The following is a 17394-nucleotide window of genomic DNA, read 5'->3' as shown; positions in this document are numbered from 1 at the left end:
GAGGGGACTGGGGTGCATTGCACAGCTGGGGGGGCCCTGGGACGGGACTGGGGTGCATTGCACAGCTGGGGGGGCTCTGGGAGGGGACTGGGGTGCATTGCATGGCTGGGGGGGCTCTGGGATGGGACTGGGGTGCATTGCACGGCTGGGGGGGCTCTGGGACGGGAGCAGGCTTGTGGCACCGCCATGGGGACGCCGGGCCAGGGCTGTCACCCGATGCTCTCCCGCCGGGGCCCCGGGAGGAGCAGGGCCCATCCGCGCAGGGTGAGGCTCCCTCGCCCTCGCCCCCCCCCCCCCCCCCAATTAGCGTGCAATCAGCCCCACATCCCGGCCTCCTCCGCCCCCTATAAAACCCGTGGGACCGGAGCAGCAGCCGGCACCCACCGGGAGCAATCGGCGCCCACGGGCAGCAGCCGGACCGGAGCATGGCGACGTCCCCGCGGGACCCCCCCGGCGAGGTGCCCCCCGGCCCCGGGGAGCCCGGCGAGCCCCCCGGCCGGCAGCGGCGCTACCGCCGGCACCCCAAGGCGCCCTACAGCTTCGTGGCCATGATCGCCCTGGTCATCCAGGCCTCTCCGGAGAAGCGGCTCACGCTGCGGCAGGTGAGGAGGCGCCGGGGGGTGGGGGGTGTGTGTGTGGGGGGGGTCCTGCCCCACGGCGGCCCCGGCTGCGGGTGCCGCGGGTTGGGGACGCTGCAGGGTCGGGCCCCGCCGTGTCGCCGCAGATCCACGAGCGGGTGGCCGCCACCTTCCCCAGCTTCTGCCCCAGCTACAGCGGCTGGAAGGACTCGATCCGGCACAGCCTCTCGGCCAGCGCCTGCTTCCGCAAGGTGGGCACGGCCGGGGGGGGGGGGGGTCGGGGCAGCCGGGGGGCAGCGGGGATGGGGGAAGGCATCCGGAGGGGCTGCCGGGGTGTTTGGGGCGGGAGGGCTGGGGGTGCAGTGGGGTGGCGGGGGGAGGGGTTGTGCGTGACCTTTGGGGAGGCAGCTGGAGTGTGTGTGGGGGGGGGGGCTGGGACAGGAACAAGGGAGGAGCAGGGATGTTGTGGGGGGGGGGTTGGGGCAGGAGCAGGGGCTATTTGGGGCAGGAAGGATGGGGGTGCAATGGGGTGCAAGGTGTGTGTGGGGGGGTTGTGCCAGAGGGTTGGAGATGCAGTGGGGTTGCAAAGGGGGGTTGCAGGGACGTTTGGGGCAGGAGCGGGGGGGCTGAGCGGGGGGGTGCAGGGACGTTTGGGGCAGGAGAGCGGGGGCTGAGCGGGGGGGTGCAGGGAGGTTTGGGGCAGGAGCGGGGGGGCTGAGCGGGGGGGTGCGGGGAGGTTTGGGGCAGGAGCGGGGGGGCTGAGCGGGGGGGTGCGGGGAGGTTTGGGGCAGGAGCGGGGGGGCTGAGCGGGGGGGTGCAGGGAGGTTTGGGGCAGGAGCGGAGGGGCTGAGCGGGGGGGTGCAGGGAGGTTTGGGGCAGGAGCGGGGGGGCTGAGCGGGGGGGGTGCAGGGAGGTTTGGGGCAGGAGCGGGGGGGCTGAGCGGGGGGGTGCAGGGAGGTTCGGGGCAGGAGCGGGGGGGCTGAGCGGGGGGGTGGCGGGGAGGTTCGGGGCAGGAGCGGGGGGGCTGAGCGGGGGGGTGCGGGGAGGTTCGGGGCAGGAGCGGGGGGGCTGAGCGGGGGGTGCGGGGAGGTTTGGGGCAGGAGCGGGGGGGCTGAGCGGGGGGGGTGCGGGGAGGTTCGGGGCAGGAGCGGGGGGGCTGAGCGGGGGGGTGCAGGGAGGTTTGGGGCAGGAGCGGGGGGGCTGAGCGGGGGGGTGCAGGGACGTTTGGGGCAGGAGCTGGGGGGGCTGAGCGGGGGGGTGCAGGGAGGTTTGGGGCAGGAGCGGGGGGGCTGAGCGGGGGGGTGCGGGGAGGTTCGGGGCAGGAGCGGGGGGGCTGAGCGGGGGGGGTGCAGGGACGTTTGGGGCAGGAGCGGAGGGGCTGAGCGGGGGGGTGCAGGGAGGTTTGGGGCAGGAGCGGGGGGGCTGAGCGGGGGGGTGCAGGGAGGTTTGGGGCAGGAGCGGGGGGGCTGAGCGGGGGGGTGCAGGGAGGTTTGGGGCAGGAGCGGGGGGGCTGAGCGGGGGGGTGCAGGGACGTTTGGGGCAGGAGCGGGGGGGCTGAGCGGGGGTGCGGGGAGGTTTGGGGCAGGAGCGGGGGGGCTGAGCGGGGGCTCCCCGCCCTGCAGCTGCTGAAGGACCCCGCCAAGCCGCGGGCCAAGGGCAACCAGTGGGTGCTGGACACGAGCCTGCTGCGCCCCGGCGAGCTGCGGCGGCAGAACACGGCCGTGTCGCGCCGCGACGCCTCCTTCGCCCGCGACCTCAGCCCCTACGTGCTGCACGGCCTCCGCTACCAGCCCCCGGGGGGGGGGGGGGGGCCGCCGGAGCCCCCCGCGCCCCCTGCACCCCGCTTCGCCAGCTCCTTCTGCATCGAGGCGCTGCTCGGGGACGCGCCCCGGGGGGAGCCGTCGGGGGTCCCCGCCTGCCCCCCCCGCCGGCACCCAGCTCCCGTCCCCTCCCGGCTTCCTCCCCTCGCGGTGCGGAGGGGGGGGGACCCCAGGACCACGGGGCCGTGGGCAGCCCCCTGACCTGCCCCATAGCCCTGGGCTGCCCGTGGGCCCCCCCCCCCGCTGCTCGCCGCCCCCTGCCCCAGGGACGTCTGGCTCCCCGCAGCCTGCACCAGCCCCCTCCCCTGCTGCAGCCCCCCCCCGGCCCGGGGGTGGCTCCCGGCCCCCGCCGCCACGCTGAGCCCCGCGGGGACCGGCTGCGCCGCGGCCCTGCTGCCCCCCGGGCACGTCGCCGGGGCCGCGACGGCGGCGCACGAGCCCCCCCCCCCGCCCCCCCCTGCTCCGCCTCGACGGCGCGGTGCCGGGCCGAGGCGGTGGGGCAGGAAGGGCCCCGCGCCCCCCCGGCCCCCGCTGCGCGCAGCGCTGCCCCTGCGCGGCGATAAAGGCGCTGCCCCACGCCGAGCTCCCGAGTTTTATTGCTCCCGGTGTGCTAAAAAAACGCGGCCGCCGCCGTCGAGCCCGGCCCCCCCCCTCCCCCCCCCCCCGCGGCCCCCCCGCCCGCGCCGCCTGCCCCCGCCTCTGCCGCCGCCCCGTCGGGGCGCAGGGCGGTCACGGGGGCGCCGGCCCCACGGCGAGCTGGAGGACCACGGGCAAGTGGTCGGAGCGCGTGGCCAGCTGGGTCACGACGGAGATCGCCTCCACCTCCTGCCGCAGAGCGGCGGCTCAGGGACGGGGCCGCGGTGCTCGCTTCCCCCGCCGTCGGGGGGGGGGGGGGCCCGAACCCTGCTGCCCCCCAGCCCTGGCACCCGTCTCCCCGCCGTCGGGGGACCCCGACCCCGCCACCCCCCAGCCCCGCCGCCCAGCTCCCCACCGTCGGGGGGCCCCGAGCCCGCCGCCCCGAGCCCCGGCACCCGCGGCTTCCACCTCCCCGCCGTCGGGGGGCCCCAAACCTGCCGCCCCCCAGCCCCAGCACCCGGCTCCCCGCCGTCGGAGGGCCCCAACCCCGCCACTCCCCAGCCCCGCCGCCCGCCTCCCCGCCGTCGGGAGGGCCCGAGCCCACCGCCCCCCAGCCCCGGCACCCGCGGCTTCCACTTCCCCGCCGTCGGGGGGGCCCCAAACCTGCCGCCCCTCAGCCCCGGCACCCGGCTCCCCGCCGTCGGGGGGCCCCGACCCCGTCGTCCCCAGCCCCGCTGCCCGCCTCCCCGCCGTCGGGGGGGGGCCCGGATCCCGCCGCCCCGCCGTCGGGGGGCTCCAAACCTGCCGCCCCCCAGCCCCGCCGCCCGCCTCCCCGCCGTCGGGGGGCCCCGAGGCCGCCGCCCCCCAGCCCCGGCACCCGCGGCTCCCACTTCCCCGCCGTCGGGGGGCTCCGACCCCCGCCGCCCCTCAGCCCCGGCACCCGGCTCCCCGCCGTCGGGGGGCCCGGATCCCGCCGCCCCGGCCGGGACTCACGGTGCGCAGGGCCGCGGGGCCCCGGTGCTCCCGGTAGAGGACGTAGTCGAGGCGCCGCCCGCGGCAGGGGCCCTGCGCCGCCGGGTCCGGCCGCCCGTCGCGGAGGATGGGACCGGCCAGGTAGCTGCGGCGACCCGCCGCCTGCGCCAGGGTCCTGCGGGGGGGGGACGGGGACGGGGGACGGGACCGGGGGGGGGGTCACGGGCGGGCAGGGCGGCGCCGCGGACCCCGCCGTGAGGCGCCCCGTCCCCACGTCCCCCCCCCCCGCGGCTCTCACCGCTTCAGCTTCTCCGGGGTGGACACGGGCTCCTCGTGGATCTTCAGGTAGTTCAGCAGGGTGCCTGCGGGACGGCATGGGATGGGATGGGATGGGACGGGATGGAGCGGGATGGGACGGGATGGGATGGGATGGGATGGGACAGGACAGGGCAGGATAGGATGGGACGGGACGGGACGGGACGGGATGGCTTGGGATGGGACGGGACGGGATGGGATGGGACGGGACGGGATGGGGTGGGACAGGACAGGGCAGGATAGGATAGGACAGAGCAGGACGGGATGGGACAGGGCAGGATTGGACGGGATGGGACGGGATGGGATGGGACAGGAGGGGATGGGGCGGTGAGCAGCGCTCACGCTGCCCCACGCCGTGGCCAGGTGGGCGCCCCGGGGGTGGCAGGACCCCGCGGGGCCGGGAGCGGAGCGGGGCAGCGGGGGCCGGCGGCTCGTACCCATGGCCCAGGGCTGGTCCCGGTGCGGCGCGGCGCGGCAGGGGTCCTGGTACACCTCGAAGATGGGGTGCGTCTGGTTCAGCGTGTCGCCTGCGCGGGGCGCGGGGCGTCAGGGCACGGGTGGGCGGCCCCCCGGCCCCTGCCCCACAGCACCTGCCCCCACCTGGAGCCGGCCCTCAGCCTGGAGCACATGCCCCAGACCCCTGCCCCACAGCATGTGCCATCCCCCAGGCCCCCCAAAGCATGTCCCCCCCCCCAGACCTCTGCCCCACAGCACACGCCATTGCCCAGAGCCCCCAAGATCATGCACTTCCTCAGACTCCAGCCTCCCCTGGAGCAAGCCCCCCCCCCCCCGAGACCCCTGCCCCACAGCACATGCTGTTCCCCAGACCACTGCCCCATGGCATATGGCATTGCCCAGACCCCCGGGAGCATGCCGCCTGCAGACCCCTGCCCCCCCAGCGCATGCAGTGCCCCCCAAGCCCCCCACGCAGGGCGCCCCGGCCCCGGCCCCACCTCGGGAGCAGTTGTCAAAGTTGAGGTCACCGCAGTAGACGTCGAAGGCCACGACGTCGCCGCGCTGCTCGTTGGTGTCCTGGAAGAGCTGTATCCAGTGCAGCCCCAGCGTGAGCTGGGCGTTGCGGATCTCGGCGTCGGCTGCACGGGCACACGGCGTCACTGCCGGCGCCCCCTCCTCGCCGGGACCCCCGGCCGGAGCGCAGAGCCCCGTGGGGGGGGGCCGCCCCCCATCCCATCCCGTCCCGGCCCATCCCGGCCCGTCCCGGCCCGCCCCACTCACCTGCCGGCGCCTGCAGGTGGGTGCAGCTGATGTAGCCCACGATCCTCTGGCCCCGCGCGGAGCCCAGCAGCACCTGCCGGGAGGCGGCGTGGTCAGCGCCCGAGCGCGCACCGGGGTCGGGCCGGACCCCCCCCCCAGCGCGCCGTTGGGGCCCAGGCGTCCTGCCCCCCGCCCCGGCCCCGCACCTGCACGGAGAGCAGCCCCTTGGCGGAGAAGGCGTCCTCCCGGGCGCCGTTGGGGTAGCAGTGGTACTGCACCGCCAGCACCGGGTAGCGGCTGGCCAGGAAGAGCCCGCTGTTGAACACCTTGAGGCCGCCGCAGCCGCCGCGCAGCCCGTAGGCGCCCACGTCGTAGACGATGTGCTCGAAGGAGCGGCCCAGCTGCCGGCGCAGGAGCGCGGCCGCCCCGGGGTCGAACACCTCCTGCAGGCAGAGGAAGTCCGCATCCGCCGGGAAGTGCTCCTCGATGCTCCCGCATGTCTCAGCATCCCCGTGCTCCTCGATGCTCCCGCGCTCCTCAGCATCCCCATGCCCTGTGACACCCCCGCGCTCCTCAGCATCCCCGTGCCCTGTGACACCCCCATGCTCCTCAGCATCCCCGTGCCCCACGATGCCCCCGCGCCCCATGCTGCCGCTGGCATCGTCCTCGGGCACCTCCACGACCACACCGTCCCGCAGCGGGGTGCAGAGGGTCACCCCGTAGCTGCTCGGTGCCCCGTGCCGGGGAGGCACCAGGCTGGCGCGGGCGCTGGTGCCGGCGCCGGCGCTGCCGGGGCCCCGGGGCTCCGGGGCCAGCTTGCGGGCCATGTAGGCGGCGCGCTGCGGCGTCTCGCCCAGGTTGCTGAACTTGGCCAGCCCGCTGGGCAGCAGGCAGAGGTTGGCGCTGACGAAGGTGAAGGTGCGGCGCTGCCGCAAGGCCCAGGCCTCGGCGGGCGCCGGGCGCACCGCGTGCTGGTAGGCAAAGGGCCGCCGCGCCGCCTGCACCGGCAGCCACAGCAGCAGCCCCAGGGCGGCCGCGGGCAGCGAGAGCAGCAGCAGCCCCAAGCCCGCCAGCCCGGCCAGCGCCCGCCAGGCGTAGGTGCAGCAGCAGCAGCAGCGGCAGCGGCCCCGGCGGTGCCTTTTCTTCTCCGCCGTGGTCTCCTGCAGGTCAAGGACCTGGTTGGCAGCCCAGCAGCTGGGGAAGAGCAGCCCCTGGGCCAGGCAGTTCAGGGCCGCCAGGGCCCGGCTGGAGAACGGGGACTCCTGCAGCACCATGGCGGGCCGGTGTTGGGGTGCGGGGCCCGGCTGGGGGGCCGGGGCGCCCAGCAGGGCCCCGAGGGCAAGGGCTGGTTCCTGCTGCTCCTTCCTGGAGGCTCCAGCGCAGCCAGTGGGGTCTGCAGGACAGAGACACCAGGGTCAGGGCATGGCCAGGACCAGCCCCCCCCCCCTTTGCACCGGGCATGGCCAGGAACAGTCCCCTTCTTTGCACCAGGCATGGCTGGGGCCAGACCCCCCCCCCCCCCCCCCCCGCCTTTGCACCGGGCACGACCAGAACCGGACTCCCCTATTTTGCACCGGTCAAGTCTGGGACTGGAAACCCCCTTTGCACCAGACACAGCTGGGATCAGACCCCCCCCCTCCCCCGCCTTTGCACCGGGCACGGCTGGGACCGGCCCCCCCCTCCCTCGCAACACACACGGCCGGGGCCAGACCTCCCTGCTTTGCACGGGGCACGGCCAGAACCGGCCTCCCCTGCTTTGCACCAGCCACGGCCGGGATCAGACACCCCCCCCCCCTTTGCACCGAGCACGGCTGGGGCCAGACCCCCCCCCCCGCTTTGCACGGGGCCCGGCCAGAACCGCCCCCCCCCCCCCCCCCGCGGCTGCAGCGGCGCCGGCGCGGCAGAGCCGCCACCGTGGGAACTTCCCGCTGCCGGGACCGGCCCCGCGTCCCCGGGGACCGCCCGGCCCGGCCCCGCCGCCCGCCCCTTCCCGCCCCGCCCCCGGCCCCCCCCCCTCTCCCCGGGGCCCCGTACCGGCGGGCGCCGCGCCCTGCCGCGGCCCCCGGACGCCTGGGCCCCCCGGACGCCTGGGCCCCCCGGCCGGGGGGGGGGGGGCGGGCGCGGGCGGCGGGCGGGCTCTGCCTCCCCCGGACGCCTGGGTCCGCCGCCTGCCGGGGCTCGGGCCGGGCGGAGCGGAGCGACAGCACCTGCGGAGCCGGGGGGGGGGGGGCAGCTGGGTGCCCCCGTGTGCTGCTTTGCAGCCCGCAGCCCCCGGGGCGGGCGCAGCCGGGGGGACCCGCGGTGTCCCTGTGTCCCCACGGTTCCTGGTTCGCGTCCCGCTCCGGTGTGCCGCCAGCTCCCAGCCCCACTGCCCCGCTCCAGGCAGGACGCGCTGGGCTCCCCGCTCCAGGCTCGTCCGGCCCCGGGGGGAGGCAGGGGCTCCTCGGGCAGGGGAGCGCGGCCGCCAGGCCCCGAATCCGCCCGCTGCTTCGGCCTCGAAGCCCCGCGCCAGCCCCGTGCAAGCCGCCGCCGCCCGGGCGCCCCGCTCACCTTCCCCGGCGCCTCCGCCGCGGCTCGGCTGCCCCACGGCGCGGCGCGAGCGGGGACCCGAGGAGGAAGGGCTCCGCGGCATCCTGCGGCTCAGGAAGGAAGCCGAGGCGAGCCTGGCTCCGCCGAGCTCTTGCTGCTTCACCGGGAGATATTGCGCGGCCGAGCCGCGTGCGATGCCCCGGCAGCGGGTGCAGCGAGGGCAGGGACGGGGCGGCGCGGGGCCCCCACGCCCGGCCACTGCCTCCCGTTCACCCAGCCCTCCGTGCCCTCCGCCGCCCCGCGACCGCCGCCGTGCCCGGAATCCTCCCGGCTGCCGGCCGGCACGTCGCGGCCAAGCAAGGTCCGGCCAGCCCGGCCCGACCAGTTCCCGGCGCCTCCGTGGCCACGCGTGGGGCCACGGAGCCATGGGTCATGCCTGCCCCGTCGAGGCCACGCGGCCGAGCCCGGCGCCGTGGGCGTAATGGGCGCCCAGGCAGGAGGTGAGTCAGCCCTGCTCCGGCTGGTCCCGGCACTTCCCGGCCCGGCTTCCCAAGGGAAGGTCGTTTGCACAGTCAGGAGAACGTGAGCGCCCAGAGGCCCTGGCTCCCGCCACGGAGTGGCACAGCCACCGGGTCCGTGGCCACCGGCGTGCCGGCCCCACGGACCCCCTGTCCCCCACGTGGCCGGGGGGGGGGATGCGGCCGGGACGCTGCTGCACCACCGCCGCCCCCGGGCAGGATCCCGGAGCGGAACGGCCTCCGGCACCTGGCACAGTGACCTCTGAGTCACTTCCGTCACCGGCTGGCGCGGCACGCTCGGGTCAGCGCCCAGAGGGGCCCCGTGGGGATGTCCCTGACCCCATCCCCGTCCCCGTCCCTGTCCCCCGCTCCGGCCAGGCCCTGCCAGTGCTCCCTGCCTGCAGCGGTGCCTCGCAACGGGCTGAGCAAAACATGCCGGAAACGTGCCAAAAAAAATGCCGGAGCTGGTGCCTGCGTTCGGGCTGCCCACGAAGGGAACGGCGCTGGCGCGTGCCGGCCTGCCTGGTCCCTGCGATGCTTTGCCCCACGGCGCTGGCAGTGGGCAGTGGGCATTGCCCCACGGCTCCGCAGCCCCCTTCCACCCGCCAGTCCCGGGGTCCCTGCCGTGCCCATGGCTCGCTCCCGTGGGGACGCCCCTGGGCAGCCTGCGTGTCCCAGCCCGGCTCGGGGGCTGCACTCACCTGGGCGCCCCATGGCGCTGGGGGCCACGGGCCCGGCCCCCCCACCGCCACTGCCGCCACCGCTGCTCCGTGCCCCGTGGCGTCCGGGCTTGGGTGACCCGGCAGGTGACAAACATCCGCACGGACCGCGCACCGGAGAGACGTGGCCTTCACCGGGTGCCGCCCCGCGCGGCGCATTCCTGCCGTGGGCGCGCTGCGAGCGCCATGCGCCGTGCCCCACGCCGTGCCCCACGCCGTGCCCCCATGCCGTGCCCCGTGCTGTGCATCCGTGCCGGTTCCCACGCCGTGCCCCACGCCGTGCCCCGCAGCGCCGCGCTGTCGGCTCCGCACCTTGCCCGGCCCGTGAGCACCTGCAGCCGGTGCTGTAACCCCTTGTGTGCCGCGTCCCGCTTGCAGGCGGGCAGCGATCGCAGCCGGCTCCGGCTCCAGCCCCGGGATACCCCCCCCCCCCAATTCCCTGTTGTCCCCATTCCTGGACTACTTTTCCTTCCTGGACAGAAACAAGGATTTGGGAGCAAACCCCCCGCACTGGCAGGAGCCAGTGTCCCCCAGCCAGCTCGCTCTCCGCCCCCCCCCCGGTATCTCCGTTGCCTTTCCAAGATCCCACCCCCTAGGCACAGATTTACTTGCGGCGGTTGCACAACTGGCAGCGTGCTGAACAGGCTCCCAGGGCAGTGGAGGAAACGCCGGCTTTCTGGGAATCAGCTCGCCTTTGCCCCCAGTCACGGAAAGCGCCCCCGCGAGCCCGGGTCAGGGCAGCCCCCTCGGCTGTGCTGCGGCATCTCTCCGGCCCGGGATGTCCGCCTGGGAAACCCTCGCACTGGCCGAACTGATGTTCTGGCCCTGCCGCCGGACACAACACATGCCGGGACCAAGCGGGCAAGTGGGATGGTGCCTGCGGCAGCACCGCATGTGGAGGGCTTCCCGCTCGCCTGGCGCCCAAACCGCGCTCCTGAGGCCAGGCCTGATGGGCAGCAGCTGGCCGCGGCCCTGCTCGGATCCTATTGCACCCGAAATCAGCATTGCCCTGGGCTCCTGGCCAGCCTGGACCCTATTGCACCCGAAATCAGCATTGCCCTGGGCTCATGGTCAGCCTGGACCCTATTGCACCCGAAATCAGCATTGCCCTGGGGTGCTGGGTCAGCCTGGACCCTATTGCACCCGAAATCAGCATTGCCCTGGGCTCCTGGCCAGCCTGGACCCTATTGCACCTGAAATCAGCATTGCCCTGGGGTGCTGGGCCAGCCTGGACCCTATTGCACCTGAAATCGGCATTGCCCTGGGGTGCTGGGTCAGCCTGGACCCTATTGCACCCGAAATCGGCATTGCCCTGGGGTGCTGGGCCAGCCTGGACCCTATTGCACCCAAAATCAGCATTGCCCTGGGGTGCTGGGCCAGCCTGGACCCTATTGCACCCAAAATCAGCATTGCCCTGGGCTCCTGGCCAGCCTGGACCCTATTGCACCTGAAATCGGCATTGCCCTGGGCTCCTGGGCCAGCCTGGACCCTATTGCACCCGAAATCGGCATTGCCCTGGGGTGCTGGGTCAGCCTGGACCCTATTGCACCCGAAATCAGCATTGCCCTGGGGTGCTGGGTCAGCCTGGACCCTATTGCACCCGAAATCGGCATTGCCCTGGGGTGCTGGGTCAGCCTGGACCCTATTGCACCCGAAATCGGCATTGCCCTGGGGTGCTGGGTCAGCCTGGACCCTATTGCACCCGAAATCGGCATTGCCCTGGGGTGCTGGGTCAGCCTGGACCCTATTGCACCCGAAATCGGCATTGCCCTGGGCTCCTGGCCAGCCTGGACCCTTTTGCACCCGAAAGCGTCATGCAGGCTGTGCGCACCGACCTGCAGCAGCACAAAGCGGCAGCCCGGGTGCCCGGCCCGGTGCTGGAAGTGCCTCCTGCCCCTCGTCTGCTCCCCTCTCCCCCCGTGCCACGACTCGTCCCCCAGTGCCGGCTCCTCACCTGCAGCGAGAGCTGCCCCCCCGGCTCTCGGCCCTCTCTTACACCTTGGATCGACTTCCTCTGCTCAAAACCGAAAGGAAAAGTGCTCCAACCTCCGCTGCAGCATGACCACCTCCACCCCAGCGCCGCCGCCTCCGCTGCTCCATCGTCACCTGCACCCCAGCGTGGCTGCTTGCGCTGCTGCGGCGGTGCCTGCGCCCAGCACTGCTCCTTGCACCCCGACATTGCCACCTGCACCCCGACATTGCCACCTCCACCCTGGTATTGCCACCTGCACCCTGGCATTGCCACCTCCAGCCCAATATTGCCACCTCCAGCCCAATATTGCCACCTCCAGCCTGGCATTGCCACCTCCAGCCCAATATTGCCACCTCCAGCCCAATATTGCCACCTCCAGCCTGGCATTGCCACCTCCAGCCCAATATTGCCACCTCCACCCTGGCATTGCCACCTGCACCCTGGCATTGCCACCTCCAGCCCAATATTGCCACCTCCACCCTGGCATTGCCACCTGCACCCTGGCATTGCCACCTCCAGCCCAATATTGCCACCTCCAGCCTGGCATTGCCACCTGCACCCTGGCATTGCCACCTCCAGCCCAATATTGCCACCTCCACCCTGGTATTGCCACCTGCACCCCAGCATTGCCACCTCCAGCCCAGTATTGCCACCTCCACCCTGGTATTGCCACCTGCACCCCGGCATTGCCACCTCCAGCCCAGTATTGCCACCTCCACTCCGGCATTGCCACCTACCCCCTGGCATTGCCGCCTCCTCCCCACGATTGCAGACAGCCACCGAGGCCGTGGCGAGGGACGCCGGCCGGCAAGGCGAGGCGAGGCGAGGCGAGGTGGCCGGGAGGCTGCGCTCCCCGCGTCGCCCCCCGCCCGCGCCGCGGCCGATTTGCCGGCTTTGCTGGAGGCGTCTCGTCCCGCTGCACCCGAAGAAAGGGCAGCGCCCGGGTGCGCCCTGGGGCGGGATGCCTTGGCGAGCGCCGGGAGCCGCCGGGGGCGGCGGGGGCGACGTGCCGCCAAGCGAGCGCGTAGCCAGGGCTTGGGCTGCGGTTTAATGCGGCGGCGGGGGCCGGCGGCCGCCCGCTCACCAGACGAACAGGGGCTTGCCGTCGTCCCGCGCCAGCTCCTGCAGGCACTCGAGCAGCAGCAGCACGTCCGGCTGCGTGGCGGCCGGCACCGTCTCCAGCACCACGCGCCGCAGGAAGCCCGGGCTGCCGTAGGAGCGGGCGTCGGGGCCTGTCGGCTCCGGCCGCTCCCGCAGGATCCCGTAGGCGTTGACGACGGACTCGGAGAAGGACGGGTGCACGTCGGGGCTGTAGCCCAGGGCCTTCAGGCGGTTCATGAGGGTGACGTAGCGCCGGGTCGCGGCGGCGCAGTAGCGCTCGTCGAAGCCCGCCTGCGAGTTGTCGAAGACGGACTGCAAAGCGGGGGGGGACACCAGGGTCAGGCCGGCGCCGGGTCCCGGCCCGCGTCGCCCCGCCGGCTCGGCACCAGCCTACCGTCATGATCTTCTCGGGGATGTTGCTGACGGTGAAGCCGTAGAGCCGGACGCGCTCGGGGAAGACGCTGGCGAGGATGCGGCGGTCCAGCTGGAAGGCGATCTCGCCCACGATGCGCTCCCGCGTCTGCTGCTTGGCGTCTGCGAGGGCGAGCCATGGGGCCATGCGGGGCTGCCCCCAGCCCGGGGGGCTGCTCGCGCTCCCCGACGCCGGACGGCCCCTTCCCCGCTCCCCGCTCCGCCTTGGCGCCCGGAGCCTCCGGCCCCTCCTCTGGCCGGGGCCACGTCTGCCCCCGTCCTGCCCGCACGTGCGGTGCCGGGGGCAGGTCCTCTCCCCGCCCGCCTCTCCCTCTCCCTGCCCACTCCCTGAGCACCAGGAGGGCAATCGGGGCCCGCAGCAGGCCCCAGCAGAGGGGCAGGGATGCCAACGTGCTGCTTGCGCAGGGCAGAGATGCCACAATGCTGGGTTTGCAGGACAGAGATGCCAGCGTGCAGGTTTTGCAGGGCAGAGATGCCAGCGTGCAGGTTTTGCAGGGCAGAGATGCCAGCATGCGGGTTTTGCATGGCAGAGATGATACCAGCGTGCAAGTTTTGCAGGGCAGAGATGCCAGCGTGCCGGTTTTCCCCTGCGCGCAGGCTAACGCTGCCACAGGATGCCCGGGGCTGGCCGTGGATCCTGCTGCTTTCCCATATGGCGCCCAGCCCTGCCACCGCTCTGAGCCAGCACCCCGTGTGCGGGACCTGCTGCCTCCAAGCGCTCCCGTTCCTTCCACATTTGCAGGGCTCCTTTGCAGAGCCGGCGCGTGCGGGAGCGGGAGTGGGGGGGGGGTGCAGGAGCCTGGTCCTGCGGGAGGCTGTGCAGCCTCGCGGTGCTCCCAGCGAGCTCCCAAGGGTCTATGCACAGCTGCCGGAGACCTCACCGGGGAAGGCTGAGCCGCTCCGTCCTGTCCTGCCCGCTCCGGCCCCGCTCCTGCGCCCTTACCTCGATGGCTGCCGGGCCGCGGGCTCTCCCGAACGGATGCAGGCCGGTCCACGGCTCTGGCTATCTTCTGCAGATGCTCCTTGGGCCGGACATCGGGCGAGCGCCGGACTGGCGTCAACTGTTCTGGCAACCTCAGCTCCGGCGGCAGCGACTGCTCTGGCGGCACCTGGGCCGGTGGCAGCGGGATGGGGGACAGTGGGATTGATGACATCGGCCCCGGGGACTGCGGGAGCAGGGATTGCTGCTCCGGCGGTGGCTGCTCCAGGGCCCGCGGCTCCGGGGACGTGGGGAAGGGGAAGCGGGTGCCAGAGGCCTGCGGGTCGCGGGGCAGCTCGGGCAGCGGCTGCGCGGGGGGCAGTGGGGCGTCCGCGGGCAGGACGCCGGGGCTGAACCTGTCCAGGGGGCAGGAGAGCCGCTGCAGGTGGTTCTCCCGGCCGGGGCTGTCTTGGAAGTGGCCTGCGAAGGCTGCAAGGACAAGCCCGCGGGATCAGTGCTGGCACAGCGGGCGGCAGGGACCGGGTGCCCCTGGGATGGGGGCAGCACGTCCCGGGGTGGCTGCAAAGGGGAGCAGGAGGTCTGCAGGGTGGCAGGGGGGTCATCCCGGCCTCCTGGGCACCATCCGGCTGCTCCTGCTATTCCCGGCACGAATCCCCCCCTGCACCCGGCTTGCTTACTTCTGCGCCGGCCGAGGGGGAAGAGCGGGCTGCTGCTAAGCTGGGAGTCCAGCGAGCTCCCCCCAGGCTGCGCGGCCGCCGGGGAGATGGACACCTCCCGCTCCGTCGGGTCCGACCCCCAGGCCGAGGCGTTGGCTGCGGGAGGAGCGGTTCCCCCGTTTGCAGAGTGGGCAACCCAGCGAGAGCCGGCGCTGCGGGCAGGAGGGCTGCGTGCGGCCGGGTCCTGGGTCCCGGGGCTGAGCACGACCCCCCCTCCGGGCAGGAGCCCCCTCGCTGGGCGCTGGGAAGGACACAGGGATGGGGGGGGGGATAGGATGGGAACAGGGACAGGGACGGGATGGGGACAGGAATGGGATGGGACAGGGATGGAGATGGGATGGAGATGGGGATGGGATGGGGATGGGGACAGGCTGGGGCTGGGGACAGGGATGGGATGGGCATGGGGATGGGAACAGGGACAGGGTTGGGAGGAGGATGGGGATGAGGACGGGGCTGGGGCTGGGGACAGGGACAGATATGGGATGGGGATGGAGATGGGGACAGGGATAGGGACGGGGCTGGGGTTGGGGCTGGGGCTGGGCTGGGGATGGAGATGGGGACAGGGATGGGGACAGGGATGGGGATGGAGATGGGATGGGGATGAAGATTGGGATAGGGCTGGGGCTGGGGCTCGGCCTGGGCCTGGGGACAGGGATGGGATGGGGATGGGGATGAGGATGAAGATTGGGATAGGGATGGGGCTGGGGACAAGGATGGGCTGGGGACAGGGACGGGCTGGGGATGGGGATGGGGATGGGAACAGGGACAGGGTTGGGATGAAGAGGGGGTTGGGGCTGGGGACAGGGACAGATATGGGATGGGGATGGAGATGGAGATGGGGACAGGGGCAGGGACGGGGCTGGGGATGGGCTGGGGATGGAGATGGGGATAGGAATGGGGACAGGGATGGGTACAGGACTGGAGATGGGGCTGGGGACAAGGATGGGGCTGGGGATGGGATGGGGATGAAGATGGGGATAGGGATGAGGACAGGGCTGGGGCTGGGGACAAGGATGGGGCTGGGGACAGGGACGGGATGGGGATGGGGCTGGGGACAGGGACGGGATGGGGATGGGGATGGGAACAGGGACAGGGACAGGGTTGGGATGAGGACGGGGCTGGGGCTGGGGCTGGGGACAGGGACAGATATGGGACAGCGTCTCGGCGCCGTGCCCCGACCTGTGCTGAAGAAGTCGGCGGGGCCGCCGTCAGCGCGCGGCGTGGGGAGGAAGATGGGCAGCAGGTGGGGCGCCACGTCCGGCCGGCTGCGGATGACGCCGCGCAGCTGCTGGTTCTCCTTGATGAGGTCCACCACCCGCTTGAGCGCCTCGTTCTCCGCCAGCAGCGCCTGGATCTCGCGCCGCAGCTGGTCGTAGCAGTTGAAGACGGCCTGCCCCGTGCTGGACGAGGGCACGCGGGGCAGCGACTCCATGGCGGCCCCGGGGCCGCGGCGACGCTCGGCAGCCCACGGGCTGCCCCGGGCCACCGGCGGGCTGGGGGCTGCCGGCAGCGGTCACCGTGCGGGTGCCTGGCCCCGCATTGTGATGCGAATCCGGCAGGGCGGCCGCGGCATGGGCAGGGCTGCTGGCCCCTGTGGCCACCAGGCCGGGCCCTGGGGACGCAGCGGCTCTGGTGCCCCCGGCGCTTGTCGGTGCCATGGCCCACTGCCGCGTGTGGCGCCCACACAGACACTGCGAGGACGGTACGGCAGGAGGTGGCGCTTCTGTGGCGCGGGCGGGGGTTAGGGTCAGGGTTAGGGTCATTTAGGGTCAGGGTCAGAGTTAGGGTTAGGGTCATTTAGGGTCAGGCTCAGGATCAGGGTTAAGGTCAGGATCATTTAGGGTCAGGGTCAGGGTCAGGGTTAGGGTCATTTAGGGTCAGGGTCAGGGTCTGTTAGGGTTAAGGTCAGGTCTTTTAGGGTTAGGGTCAGTGTCAGGGTTAGGGTCATTTAGGGTCAGGGTTAGGGTCAGGGTTAAGTTTAGGGTTAGGATTAGGGTTAGGATTAGGGTTAAGGGTTAAGGTTGGGTCAGCATTAGGATTATGCTTTGGGTTTAGGGTTAGGTTTAGAGTTAGGGTTAGGTTTAGGGTTAGTGTCAGGGTCAGGGTTCGGGTCATTTAGGGTTAGTGTCAGGGTTCAGGTCAGGGTCAGGGTTCGGGTCATTTAGGGTTAGGGTCAGGGTCAGGGTTAGAGGGTTAGGGTTAAGGTCAGAGTCATTTAGGGTTAGGGTCAGGGTCAGGGTTAGGGTCAGCATTACAGTTAGGGTCAGGGTTAAGATTAGGGTTAAGGATTAGGGTTAGTGTTAGGGTCAGTGTCAGGGGTCGGTTAGAGTCACAGTCAGGGTTATGGTTGTGGTTTGGGTTTAGGGTTAGGTTTAGAGCTAGGGTTAGGGTTAGTGTCAGGGTCAGGCTTGGGGTTAGGGTTAGGGTCACGTTAGGGTTGGGGTCCAGGGTGGCCATGCCGCAGGGGGTGCTGGGCAGGGATGGGCGCTGTGGGAGGTGTGAGGCCGCATGGCCTCCTGAAAAGCCTTGGCTGCTCCCAGGGAGCTGCTCCGGCACACTGGGACGGGATGGGGATGGGGATGGGGACAAGTGTCCCAGCGACCTGCGCTGCTGCACCGGGGAGCGGCGCCGCGACGGCCCTGCCGCCCGCCGGGCCCACGCCAGCCGCAGCGCCCGGAGCCTGCCGGCGTGCAGCCGGTGCTGCTGTGCCTTGTGCCCCCCGCAGCCCCGCGCCCCGGCCCTGCCACGGAGCTGGCGACTCCGCACCCTGGGTGGGCAGAGCCGGAACCCTGGAGCCGGAGACCTCCGTGCACCAGGTGGGCACCGTCCCTGGCTGCAGGCCCTGGCAGCGGTGCAAACCTGCCGCTGGCTCACTGCCTCTTCCCTCCTGGTGCAGGCTCCCAGTGGGAACTGGCTTGGCAGTGATGCGGAGCCGGGCGTCAGTCCCGGGGGTGGCTGCGGCTGCGGTTGCGGCTGCTGCACGAGGCTGGG

At 72.8% G+C, this 17394-nt stretch overlaps 3 protein-coding genes across 3 annotated transcripts; 1 reads left to right on the top strand and 2 right to left on the bottom strand.

Moving 5' to 3' along the window:
* The first annotated feature begins 425 nt into the window (after window positions 1-425).
* On the top strand, window positions 426-2599 carry LOC136991440 (forkhead box protein H1-like). The gene is made up of 3 exons (XM_067292568.1): window positions 426-602; window positions 725-829; window positions 2201-2599. The coding sequence occupies exons 1-3, from the start codon at window positions 426-428 to the stop codon at window positions 2597-2599; spliced, it is 681 nt and encodes a 226-aa protein (XP_067148669.1).
* Window positions 2600-3077: 478 nt separating this feature from the next.
* Window positions 3078-8404, bottom strand: LOC136991439 (sphingomyelin phosphodiesterase 5-like). The gene is made up of 8 exons (XM_067292567.1): window positions 8027-8404; window positions 5683-6869; window positions 5498-5570; window positions 5215-5355; window positions 4699-4788; window positions 4245-4308; window positions 3968-4121; window positions 3078-3223 (listed from the first exon to the last, which is right to left on the bottom strand). The coding sequence occupies exons 1-8, from the start codon at window positions 8106-8108 to the stop codon at window positions 3128-3130; spliced, it is 1887 nt and encodes a 628-aa protein (XP_067148668.1). The 5' UTR covers window positions 8109-8404; the 3' UTR covers window positions 3078-3127.
* Window positions 8405-12294: 3890 nt separating this feature from the next.
* On the bottom strand, window positions 12295-15835 carry SPATC1 (spermatogenesis and centriole associated 1). Its single transcript, XM_067292566.1, has 5 exons — window positions 15583-15835; window positions 14365-14499; window positions 13691-14155; window positions 12710-12849; window positions 12295-12627 (listed from the first exon to the last, which is right to left on the bottom strand). Exons 1-5 carry the CDS (start codon window positions 15833-15835, stop codon window positions 12295-12297), a joined length of 1326 nt encoding a protein of 441 aa, XP_067148667.1.
* Window positions 15836-17394: the final 1559 nt, after the last annotated feature.

The sequence above is a fragment of the Apteryx mantelli genome, chromosome 2 (genome assembly GCF_036417845.1).
Source record: "Apteryx mantelli isolate bAptMan1 chromosome 2, bAptMan1.hap1, whole genome shotgun sequence".
NCBI lineage: Eukaryota > Metazoa > Chordata > Aves > Apterygiformes > Apterygidae > Apteryx > Apteryx mantelli.
The sequence above is the reverse complement of the archived record's forward strand: the minus strand, read 5'-3'. Positions and strand labels throughout refer to the sequence as shown.